Source organism: Trichoderma aggressivum, assembly GCF_033847375.1.
Source record: "Trichoderma aggressivum f. europaeum strain CBS 100526 chromosome Unknown scaffold_029, whole genome shotgun sequence".
In the NCBI taxonomy this organism is placed as follows: domain Eukaryota; kingdom Fungi; phylum Ascomycota; class Sordariomycetes; order Hypocreales; family Hypocreaceae; genus Trichoderma; species Trichoderma aggressivum.
Genome location: NW_026946395.1, coordinates 54,630 through 66,907, shown reverse-complemented (window position 1 = coordinate 66,907; position 12,278 = coordinate 54,630). Strand labels below are relative to the sequence as shown.

At 45.4% G+C, this 12,278-nt stretch overlaps 3 protein-coding genes across 3 annotated transcripts; 1 reads left to right on the top strand and 2 right to left on the bottom strand.

Moving 5' to 3' along the window:
* Positions 1-92: 92 nt before the first annotated feature.
* Triagg1_6946 (CAZyme family GH71) lies at positions 93-2,775 on the bottom strand (the record flags this gene model as incomplete). Its single annotated transcript, XM_062901626.1, has 5 exons — positions 93-540; positions 1,332-2,003; positions 2,056-2,142; positions 2,201-2,643; positions 2,695-2,775. 5 exons carry the CDS (start codon positions 2,773-2,775, stop codon positions 93-95), a joined length of 1,731 nt encoding a protein of 576 aa, XP_062754018.1.
* A 3,207-nt stretch (positions 2,776-5,982) lies between these two features.
* Positions 5,983-8,268, top strand: Triagg1_6945 (uncharacterized protein; the record flags this gene model as incomplete). The annotated part of the gene is made up of 1 exon (XM_062901625.1): positions 5,983-8,268. One exon carries the CDS (start codon positions 5,983-5,985, stop codon positions 8,266-8,268), a length of 2,286 nt encoding a protein of 761 aa, XP_062754017.1.
* A 1,379-nt stretch (positions 8,269-9,647) lies between these two features.
* Triagg1_6944 (uncharacterized protein) lies at positions 9,648-10,137 on the bottom strand (the record flags this gene model as incomplete). Its single annotated transcript, XM_062901624.1, has 2 exons — positions 9,648-10,015; positions 10,077-10,137. The coding sequence occupies 2 exons, from the start codon at positions 10,135-10,137 to the stop codon at positions 9,648-9,650; spliced, it is 429 nt and encodes a 142-aa protein (XP_062754016.1).
* Positions 10,138-12,278: the final 2,141 nt, after the last annotated feature.

Below are 12,278 nucleotides of genomic sequence, written 5' to 3'. Positions count from 1 at the left end.
CCGTCTTGAAAACTCGCCGTCACGTTTTCTTGGTTGACACGCGTAGGAAAAGTGAGGTTGCGCGAGAACTCGCCAATACTACGCTCAGTGAGTCAGTACTTGGCCGTATCTTCAGTCGCATTCTCGGTGGTTGCTTCGCTGGAAGATGGCTTGGTCTGTCCCTCGCTGCCCTCGGCGATCTTGCCTCTCATTGCGGTTCCCTCCAGGGCTCCAGTAGGTGGCGTGCCAGAAGTGTATGTCCTCTCAATTTTACCGCTGATGAGCATATTCTGAGGATCGGTGAATTCAACGTTCACATTCTCTTTGCTCATGCCGGGTAGCTCGCCATGGAGCTCATACGCGGAGTCCGTCTCGCGCATGTCAGATTTAGGTTGCCAGTGCGTCAGGTCAGAGCGACGACCCTGCTGCTGAACATTGCCTGGACGAGAATAATTGTCAAAGTCCTCAAGAAGGCGGAAGAGGGGAGTGAAAGACGTCTCGGGGGTGTAAAAGTGACGCTGGGCAAAAGCCATCTTGCAGCTGGGCGTTGCAGTGAGAGGTCTTGGAAAGGTTAGAGTTAAAGCACGTTTATGACAACGCAATATGTTGCGCAGAAGTTCTATGCTAATTTGCATATGATGCTCTTTTCAACGCCTTGAGTTGTTGTTTGTTAATGATGGAAGAGTAATAGCATACCTGATTCTTTGACGTTCGTAGACTGTCTTTTTATACGTGACGAGGCGCAATTGGAGTCCCCTTCTATACCTAGGTAAGCTGTGGGAAGGGTGCCTAGGGCAGAATTTTAGACGTTCAATAGGATATTGAAGTCAAAATCACACGATTGTGACGTCTTGGTGACAGTGTTGACTACATGTATCTGGATAGTAAGAATGACCTTCTAACAAACAGTGAATTATGCGCACGTTACGATCTATCATATCGTGGCGCCAACAGGGCAAACGTTGACCAAATCCATCAGTGGGTCAAGACTCGAGAGGAAAGAAAATTAGTTGCCAAACTAAAGCGTATTCGCCCACCGACGAAAGTGTTACATCCTGATACTATAGTAATACAGAAGATCACAAAGAGAACTATTACTGGCGCCAACTATAACTTTCCCCTGCTTGGGAGGCTGCTGCACAGTCAGTAACTGTAACATTAGTACTAGGAAGACATAGCATTTAGAAGTTTTTGAATATAATTTTAGATTGCCTTATAGAAGATATAAAGCTAAACTACTCCGACAGCTTATGTTAGGAGCTCCCCAAAAGAACAATTTGCTATATATGAGCGACGTCGGGAGGCGGACTCTTTCCCAATTCCTATCTGATTCTTAAGAACCACCGACCCACGCGTTCCAGTTCACGTTACCATTGTTGCAGGCAGTTGTGATGGCTGGGCATGCGACTGGCCCAATGTTGATTCCACCCGATGCAGTTACCGAGATCGAAACGGCGCCGGTCTGGCCGTTGAACGGAACGCTGGAATGGAAGATGCCAGGGGCACCGGCGGTAACGGAGACCGGCGCGTTGTTACCAATGGTAACGTGGACTGTAGCGGTAGCAGACGATGGCACAAAGGCAGTGAAGTAGATGGCGTCAACGTCACACTGTTGCGGTGCGAATTGAGTCTGGCCTTGAGTGACGGTGTTGCAAGGGGTTCCATCGGCAGAGCAAGCCGTTCCAGGGTTGAGGCGATACCAAATGGTAACGTGGTTCTCGTTGGGCAGTGGTTGCTTCTTGTATTGCGCAATATAATAGGGCAAATCATTCAACCATGCGTTGTGAGGTATGTTCTCTACGTACCAAGAGCCGGTGGGAAGCGATTGCGATTGTATAGCCGCGGGAGGCAATGGTCCCACGTAGTGACTCTCGCCGTAGTCGTTCCACGTCAGGATTTCGACCAAAGGAGGGTTGATTTCCAAGACCTGTTGCCATCGCTGGTGCCACAAATCGTCACCTCTCCATAGCCAATTCTTGTCGAAGGCTGGAAGATTCGTGTAAAACCATGGCGAGACAGGCATCCTATATACTTGTGAGCTCATAGAGGACATCAACTAGATGTGGGAATACTGACATGTAAGGTTTACCATTAAGCGCCTGGACGTATTGTTGATCTGCCGAGATTGTCATGTCATTGGGGCCGTTGGGCCAGGCCGCAAAGCTGTGAAACATGATTAGTATGCGTGTTTCTCGCTTCTCCGCTCTCAAGGGTCACTTACGAGAAGAGTCCATCCACGGCCGCGAACGAGGCCGCTCCAGAGGGGCCTTGACTTGAGTAATCAGGGATGAAGAAAGTGTTTGTCTGCTGCTTAATGCTGACCCAGTCCCCAGCATTGCCTGGACCCTCAAAGGTAGAGGCCACAGGCTTGCCAGTGTTCGCCCACTTATATGCGCTGGGATGCGAATTGTATTGGTTGAGGACATTGACGACGTCGGCTGCGTCCCACGGGCCCTGAGCTAAATAGTCAAAGGATATGAAGAGCTTGAAGCCTGCTGCATCGGCGGCATTGTACGCATTGTTCAACGCCGGAATTACCGGCTTCGTTCCAGATACAGTATCTAGGAATCCTATATTCAAAGCAAAGCCGTCGATTCCTGCGGCGGCTGCGGCCCTGATGTCCGACGCCCAATCAGCCTGACTGTATGCATATGTGTTTCCAACCTGGGTCAGTTAGTAAAGCAAAGTAGCGTGTTAAAAGAGTTCAATGCGTACAATGACATGAGCAAAGACTGCTTGAGCTTGAGCCTGCAGAGCCAAGTCAAGCAGCGCGAGAGCGATGGCGGCCAAACGCATCTTTGGAGTATTCAAAACGCACTCTTGATGTTTGGACGATGAGAAAAGGTGTCTTGATAGTCGTGAAATAGTGTCTGTTCAAGCGATCTTTATACTATAGCTCTTGCTCTCCAGCCCACTCGCATCCTGAGGCTGAGCTCTTGTAAGTACCCCTGCCGCTGACCGCTGACCCTCGATGCATAGGAAATTGAATACGCATGACAAGCAATGGTGGAATACGAAACCGTATTCAGTACTCGTATACACTTAGTAGGTACTTGGTTTTTGCTGTGTTGAGGCAATTGTTAGTTTCTTGCGAGTTCAGTGAGCTATAGCCTCGGACTTTTGGGCTTACTCGCCTCATGCGAACATCATGGAATATGCGCTCAATAAGACCACTAATGCGGCTTACCTGACCTTTCCAGAGCAAAAGCAATAGCTAGCTGCCAGATTGGGTCCTGAGAGTATACCAATGTAGGGATTTCATTACGCAGTTGTTTGAGTTGCCTATTTCTATCTGCCGAACTGCCGATCAGCCGAGAGTCCTTGTATAACGCTACATACATACCTGATTCTGTGTTTCATTCCCAAAACTTGGTGGTTTCAAACTATAACTCAATATATTAACGAAAACTACAAGTTTGGCAACATTTGCCTCTTGCGGACGAAGTTGAGCATTTGGCTTATAAGACTTTTAGTTAAACAGTTAACTAAGAAGTTGTCCAAATCTCAAAGTCTCAATGTCCTTCATCTTTGTGAGGGTGCTCCCGGAAATCTCATTTATATGACTAAATCAATCTTACAAAGTAGTCAAATGCAGCATCATTATACGTCGGGTAATTCTCCAGTACAACACTGACGCCCGCTGTCTCTAGTTTCCAATGTGATATGTCTAATTTCCTTCCTTTGTTAAGAAGAACTCATCACAATACTGCTGCCTTATTTTGACTAGCTTACTTCGGCGTTAATACGACGGCTATACTAATTAGCCCGGAACCCACACAGCATGGATGTAAGGCGATTTCATAGTATCTACTATAATGTCACCATCGGGCACCTTAAGTAATTGTTCAAAACATATTAAAGGATGAACACAATAGTGTTTGTGATTAAGGTCATAGCACTTTTATAACAACATACGTTAAGATCCTCTCACTAAACAAAGTTCGGCCGAGGTATCCGCTGCTTATTACATTCAGATCAAATTCTACTGTGGATGTCATCATGCTTTTCTTTGTTAAACTATTACCACGTAGATAACTATATTATGAAGAAGATATATGCCATCAATAGGGCAGTGGTAGATTGGAAGTCTGCAGCTTTTATAGAATCACGCTCGAATAATCATGAGCTTAGGTCAAGCAGAACGGGAAGTGTCTACAGAACGACCCCTGGTCCTGGCAATGTAACTATATTAAGTTGTGTGAAATCCTTTAGATAATATACAAGGAACGGCTGTAAGTGCCAATAACTCTTTGCTGCCTAACAGGTTCAACTTTAGAGAGCGGTCTGATACATGTACTTTTATATGTCTGCCTACTTGTGCGTGTCAGATTTACATTGCATTGAATGAGGATAGTCAAGTCAGCAGCTCGCAGCTTTGGGAAGGTGCCAATGTAGCAATCTAATGATTGAAATAAAGTACGGAGTACGCTCGGAGTTTCTCCTCAAACCTAGATTATTAATAGGTAATTTTACGGATGCCTATTGCTACGTGATTATATATGACTGTTTCATCTTCGCCCTGCCTGTCGCTTAACTAGCTATAGATAGATATTAGTACTTTAGGCACGGCCCGATTTAGATGAACTACAGGCGAACCTATAATTTCTTCTAGACTGTATGAACTTCAGTGGCCTAGAATTATCTAACCTATGCTTGAACGGCCCAAGGCCCTGTCCCGTAAAGAAAAGTACTTTTGGAGTTGGAGGTATCGGATATTATGTTTCATCTCAACATCCAAGCTGTTAGAGTCTTTGGCACTCAATGGAACCTCCATAGACCATTTTTATGGTCAGATAGTCTTGCATGGCCTACATTAGATGCCCACGGCCCCCTTGCGTTATGTCTGCCACAACTCCGGGCCATTCAATCCACGGGACTCTAGAGCAGGCCCCTCCAACCTCGTCGTTGACTATTTCCCAATTTGTCGAGGTTAGTCCCATCTACTATATCGACAAAAGGGGCGACTCTGTTTATGTCAACGACTCGTTTGACTACCTGACAAGCAACAGCGTCAACTTCGCCTAAGTAAAGCCACCCTCGCTCGATATGAACTAGGGTTAATCCTATACCAGCTGCTGTTGCCACTGCCCTCCAAAAGACACCATCAGTATCGGCGGCTCCTGAAGGTGCTGTGCCGATGATCAGGTCTGGTTTAACTACCGACATGCGGTTCTGAACTGCCGGCAATCTTGAAGCAATTTCGCGAATTACGCTCTCGGCAACAGAGTTTATTTGAACATATCCAGCCCAACCCAGCAATTTGGCTGCAAAATCTTCCTGCGTTTCAATGTTGGTCTTGTGCAGATCACTATAACTGGTAACCCAGTTCACAGCAGTTCCATTGTGGATGATGGCGTTGACTTTTGCGTCGCTGCTGGATTTTCCGCAACGTCGGAGCCGCTGATCTTCATCTAAGTCCAAACTCTCTGCAGCCAAATCTCCCTGCCATACTTTTGCCTTTTGAACTAAACCGTATTTGCCCACCGAATAAAGTGTTGCATCCTAATAATAGAAATTGTTTCAATAAATCCCGAGTGATGTTGGTAACACAGAAGATCACAGAGGGAACCATTATTGGCGCCAACCACAACTCTCCCCTCGTAAGCAATCATGCCCAGTCGTACAGTCGTACCGGCGGCAAACCTGATCACTACAGATAGGACAAGAAACTAGGCGTAAACGCCCAACCAATAGACGACCTTCGGTGTCGCGAGACAGAAACGACCGGCCCCGAATCATCAGGCTGTCGGGAGAATGCATCTACTCTCCCTATTAACTCTTATTCATTCTTGCTAAAATCTATACATGTTCCAACTATCTTCACTATTTAAAGACGGCTTAATTCCAGCTACGAGACAAGTTTCCTTGATTAACTACTACTAAGCACGACTTCTTTAGATCATATCATTATCTAAGATCCTCTCAAAGGGGGCTCGAGCCATCATAGCCTCACGATTCAAGACATCACTCCATTATTCAATCTTTATTCAAAAGAAATTCAGTATGGCTGATGGTTACGATGATGCAACAAGCCAACGAGCATACATGTACCCCATGCGACAGACGGGGCAATCGCAGCCTTCTAGTGCCACTTTGACCGGGTCTACATTGGGAGACTACGGCAATATACATCAAGGGGATCAGAACATAAGCATAGAACAAGTTCGCAATATTACCAACAACTATGCCTATCTACCGCCTCAAACTAGGAGCCACCCGACATTTGACCCTCACCGAGATCGGCCGAGGACGCCTTGTTGGACCGTTCCGTTCGGCCGGAACAGAGACTTTGTCGGCCGTGAATCGATTCTGGACCAACTTCTCAGCATGATCCCTCCCACCGCGGATAAGGACGACTGTCAACGGACTGTTGTCAGTGGACTTGGTGGCATCGGAAAGACCCAAATCGCCCTCGAAGCTGCCTTTCGCGTCCGCGCCAGGTACGGAGATTGTCATGTCTTCTGGGTTCCAGCTATTAATACCACCACTTTTGAGAATGCCTACCATGAAATCGGCCGGAAGCTGAACATACAAATTATTGAAGACGATAAGGCAGACATCAAGTTACTTGTTAAAGCAGCATTAAGCCAAATCTCTGATAGCTGGCTCCTGGTTATCGACAACGCTGACGACGCAACCCTATTCGGAGAAACTAGCGAAGTCACATCGTTGAGGGATTATCTGCCCTTTAATCTCAAAGGATCCATCCTCTTCACAACCCGAAATGTAGAAGTCAGCCAAAAGCTAGACGTCCGGAGGGAGAATGTCGTCCATCTTACGGGGATGAGTCGATCGGAAGCGACCAATATGCTACAGAATGGTTTGAATCCCCTTCAAATGAGTGATTCGCAGAGCCTCGAGAGCTTGCTTGAGCTTTTGTCCCATTTGCCGCTTGCTATTAAACAAGCGTCTGCATACATGATGAAGACTGGGATATCGATTTCTCAATATCTTAAGTTTTGGCGTTCCAGCGACGAGGCCTTGATTACGCTGTTAAGCAAAAACTTTGACGATCGAGCACGCTACGAGACTGCTCAAAATCCGATTGCCACAACATGGTTGATTTCATTCGAGGCCATCTCTCAAAATAATCCAACTGCGGCTAGGTACTTGAAATTTGTGGCTTTTCTTGCTGAAAAGGATATTCCGAAACGTCTCCTACCGCCAACCGACGATGAATTTGATGCGTGCGAAGCTATCGGTACGCTGAAAGCATACGGATTCATTAACGAACGGGCGTGTGGAGATGCATACGATATGCACAGGCTCGTCCGTCTGGTGATGCAAAACTGGATGAGAGAAAAAGGGGAATTGCAGACAAATATCACAACAGTCATGCAGCGCTTCGATGCAGAAGTCCCTTTCCCTTTATTTTGGAATAAAGATAAATGGGTAAGGTGTTTGCCACACATGATAATGGCGTTGAAGTTTCAAGACCACGTGTTAGGCCAGATCCTTGTGTCGTCCATTTTACATAAGGCGGCGTGCGGCCTCTTTATTCAAGGGAAATATAAGGATGCCAAAGAGATGAACCAAAAGGCGCTTGATCTACATATTGAAGCACTGGGTGGTGAACATCCCGGTACTCTTGAGATTATGGATACGAGTTTGTCTATTGCCGCTTGTGAAGACCAGCCGGCGGAAATCGAGCAGATGAGTGAGACAGTGCTTGAGCTACGGAGAAAAATATTAGGCACTGAGCATCCTCACACACTTGAGAGCATGCAAAGACTCTCAGAGGCTTTCTATAGACAACAACAGTATGAGAAAGCTGCGGACATGGGCCGGCAGGCACTCGATCTACATATAAAAGTGCTAGGTGCTGAGCATCTTATGACACTTAAGACTATGTCTACCCTCTCTTTAGCTCTCACTGTACAGGGCTACTATAATGAGGCTGAGCGGATAAGCCGGCAGGCATCTGACTCACTGATGAAAAGACAAGTGTTTGAGCATCCTGTCACACTGGCGTGTATGAACGCTCTCGCTTTCAGTCTTTATTCACAACGCCGCTACGAGGAGGCTGCGCAGATAAACCGGCAGGTACTTGATTTATGTATAAAAGTTCTAGGTGCTGAGCATCCTAGCACACTGGTCAGCAGCAATTTTATGTCTATTATTCTTCGTGAACGGGACCGGCGCAAGAAGGAGGAAAACAAGCAGATACCAAAAGAGCCGGGAGCTAGCAAACCACCAAAAGACAAAATCAGATTGCACATACACATTGTGGCAAGATTTCTGTCATTTAGTGGTGGTGTACTTATTACGGTTAGTATTATAATAAAATAGGACTCTATTTCTATCTAGGCAAAATAAAGCTAAAGAGAAGAAGAAGGGAGAAGAAGGAAAATAATAAAAGACTTAGTCTTTTATATAAATAAGTAATAAGGTAGCTATAGCTTACTATAGAATGTTATGACCCGCCTCTTATAGTCTTAACAATAGGCATATAGGGTAGGCCCCATTAAATAAACGTTAGTTTAACTAATTAATTATATCCTAAATATAACTTAATATTAATTATTATTAAGTAGTACAACTACTAGGTCGTTGCCCCTTATTTCAACAGTCTCGATAGCTAACCATCTCCATGCTACCACCACATCAGTACGACTTCACGTACTTCCAGAAACGCATCCGACAAGCCTCCACGATGTAGTCTTCGGTCTCTGTGAATGTCGGGTCGCGTACTCGTGCGAATGCTGCTCAGTTGCCTTCGTTCCATCTGTTACTCTGTCAATACCTACCTGTAGTTGAGAATGGATGCACATGAATGATCCTACGTACCTCTCTGAGCATCCTGGACAGTAGTAGAACAAGGTAGTTCCTTCGTCTGCACTTCTCAACTGAAGGGCCGTATATCGCACTTCCTTGGCACCACATTTTCGGCAAGTTTCCTCGGCCGTAGCCCAAGTATCGACAGGCGCTACATACTGGAATTGCTGAGTCGTCTCTCGTTTTTGGCGAAGCTCAGAAGGGAAATTGTTAGTCGAAGAAACAGTAACAATGCCGGCGAATAAGTTGTCTAGAGTGCATTAGTTAATATTCCGTCGAGATCTGGTGCGAAGATGGTCTATCAACCTACTCTTGTTCATGGATCCACAACAATCGCACCGAACAATTGAAGCCGAAGAGATGTCGAGAGTATTGCCACATGGCCCGCAGAATTGAATCGCCATTTTTGAGAATGGGAAAGTCGGTGAGGAGTAAACCAACAAGGTCATGGCAAGGCAAACAACATATGGAATGCATCCGTGCAAACATTATCACGTGATTGTAACATCCTTCCAACATCTCTTTATACATTCTTGTAACTATATAACGTTTTATAACATGCTCATATGTTGACAGTGAAGTCACAGTTTTGGGAAAAACAGAAGTTTGTTCTTCCTGAGCCTCACTCTGTCCTGATAACTAGCTTCTGCGGTCGAATTGTTCGTCCAAATTTCTAAACAATCAGTCTGCAGAGAGATTTATGTACCAAGAAGAGCCAAGGTAGTCAAGACAGATCTTAGGTTTATCTTTCTCATGTCCCAACAGTCATTCAATAGCTACTTGGTAAATGGATACAACTATCCGGCTATGAAGTTTCCAACTTCTTATATGAGTCACCTTGAATAGTAAACACTAGCAATTGTGTTTCCAAAGACTTCTGAATTTCTAAAACCTCAGTACGCAGTATAAAGGCCACACTCCTTTACAGAAACTTGCGTAGCCACAGCATTGACATGTCCCCACTCAAGAGCATGGCCATCGGTGAGAGTGTTCAAGGCCTTCAAGGCAATGTTATAGCCACCGTTATAGGCGGCGTCAACAGCCAGGATGTGGATACTACGATCTCCGTACTGCAGTCTATGGCAGGTTCCGCACTGCGTGGAGTTCCATTCAATGCCTTGGACCCCGCCAATGTAGGGGAAGTTTGAGACTTCGCCCTGGGTTTGCCAATGATATTTTGTGATGAGGCCATTGACTCCGTCGGAGCAAGCCACGTCGTTCAAAGAACGAGAAGGGTTATCATAGCCAGCGTCAAAGGAAACTGCATATCTAGTCAAGATCAATGTTCTTGTGGATCAAATTGTAAAGATTGCTTTACATACCATAAGTGGCAGTGGAAGCCACGACGAGGGTAGCAGTGGTGAAGAGGCTGGTGAGCTGCATCGTGACAATTGTTTGTAAGTAATTTTAGGGAGGGATATATATAGAAAGGAGGTTTAAGATCTGCAATATCAAGAGGAATAGAAACGAAGACAGAGACCTGAGATGAAGATGGGTTAGACGATGGAACAGCGAGGGGATAATGAGCCTTTTATAAGCCATGCTTTCTCAAGGGATCTCCGCTGTAACCACATGTCTCACTAAATCCTCTCCTCTGTTGGCACTGCCACAGTCTTCATTATCATTAGAAGCACTACTGCAAAAAGAAAAGAGAGACCGCTGTTTTGGTATAAGGGCCATCCTTCGTTGACTTGTACTACGTGCGGCTAGTGACTGATTGAGAGATGCGCCGATCATTCCCAGTCCAAAGGGAAACTTGTAGATTTGGGAGCTCTGGAGCAGTATCGCCGCCAGTTTGAACGTTTCGTATTAACAAAGCCATTATTGTGGATGTTCTAAAGTGGTTTTTGAGACTTGTATAGAGGAGACAAGACTTTGTTTCATGCTTTTGCGTACATCGGCACATATTGTAATCCTGGATTTGGAAGCTAATGAGTAGGCCTAGATGCGGTGAGGCGGTGGTAACATGACACTTTTATGTAGGAGGGATGAGACACTCTCGCCCTGCAGTCGACGGAATACGAGGTACATACACTTTTCAGTTGTTTTCAGGTGGCCTTCGAAACCACGTGAGATTTGACGGAGATTGGGGGGTTAGGCGTAGCTGCGGCCGCACGCTGAGATGGATCAATTGATGCCTAATTGTTCATGGCCTCACAAGTCTCAGAATTGTATGGGTGCAGTAATCGCGATGAACAGTTACCGTATGTAAGATTGGGATGTGGGCGTTTCTGAGCAGATACTAACACAGTTTCAATGCATACTGCATGTAGGTATGTATGTCAGGCAGTCAAGTGTAGCTGACCGACAGCCAAAAGATGTCCAAAAAAATTAAACTCCGTCACTTGCCACCAAGTGCTAAGAGATCTGACGTTTCTGATGGTATCGATATTGAATATCACTCCTTCAATGCAAATAATGTGATGCCACGCTAAGAATTTGGCTTTTGCCCTTCTTATACAACGTTTGAGTACTTCAATTTGAGCATCATAAATACCAAGAGTGCCTATACCGACGCCTACCCTATTGTTAGGAGACGATAAACCAGTCAACCTGTGGGATATCCTGGCAGCGGTCACTGCTATTATGGGAATACCTACTGGCTCAGCGAGAAGGGTGCATATACTAGGGTCTGCTACTCTAGATATATCCATCCAGTATCTACTGCTATAACTTCATCTATCTGTATCTTCTACTATACCTATATCTCTCCGTATTTTCTACTACATCACTCGCTGTGATACAAGCTTATAGGATACCACAGCGCAGAAATAGTGCGTACATCCTAGTCTATATACATGTACACTTTATGTAAGAGCTTCCCACCGCAATCTTCTCGCCAGAACATTAGACATCTAAATGCGAAACTTGAGTCAGTGGTTAGAGTCATGTAATACCATCAAGAGACCACATTATACATGGGTCCCCTATACATCTGAATTTAATTACACTATCCATTACGGAGTATGTTGTATCCATAGACTATTTTATGTTGACAGGATCCTAGGCAGAAAACCCGACCAGGCACAGCCCTTATGTCCGAAACGCCCCTTTTCATAGCAGCTTACGCCGATTATTAAACATACAACTATGTTCATTGGCTAGCCGCCAGTTTAATTCCCATGGATTACCACAATAGGGCTGTGGGCAGGGAGTTGCGGGTCAAGTACTCCATAATACATGACAGCACGTTGTCAACCTCAGCTTCTTAACAGAAAGATTCGATATTGATCTTTGTGCTCTAGTATAGTATTTCCACTACTACACTATAGCGCACTATCCTTGTATAATTGCATTTAGGTTCCTTACGTTTTCACTTTAAGACATCTTATCCATTGCTAGCATTTGAGGGAACAAAATGGTGATAATAGATCTATTGTTGCACCCTATAGTTGTGGCCCCAAAGAGAGTCATGCAAGCAACGCTGTGGAACGGAGATGCAGCTGAACAAGCTCACCCGCGGATACGAATATTGATTCCTTAATTAGCCTTGTCCCAGCGCATCCTAGTCCAATCACGGCGCT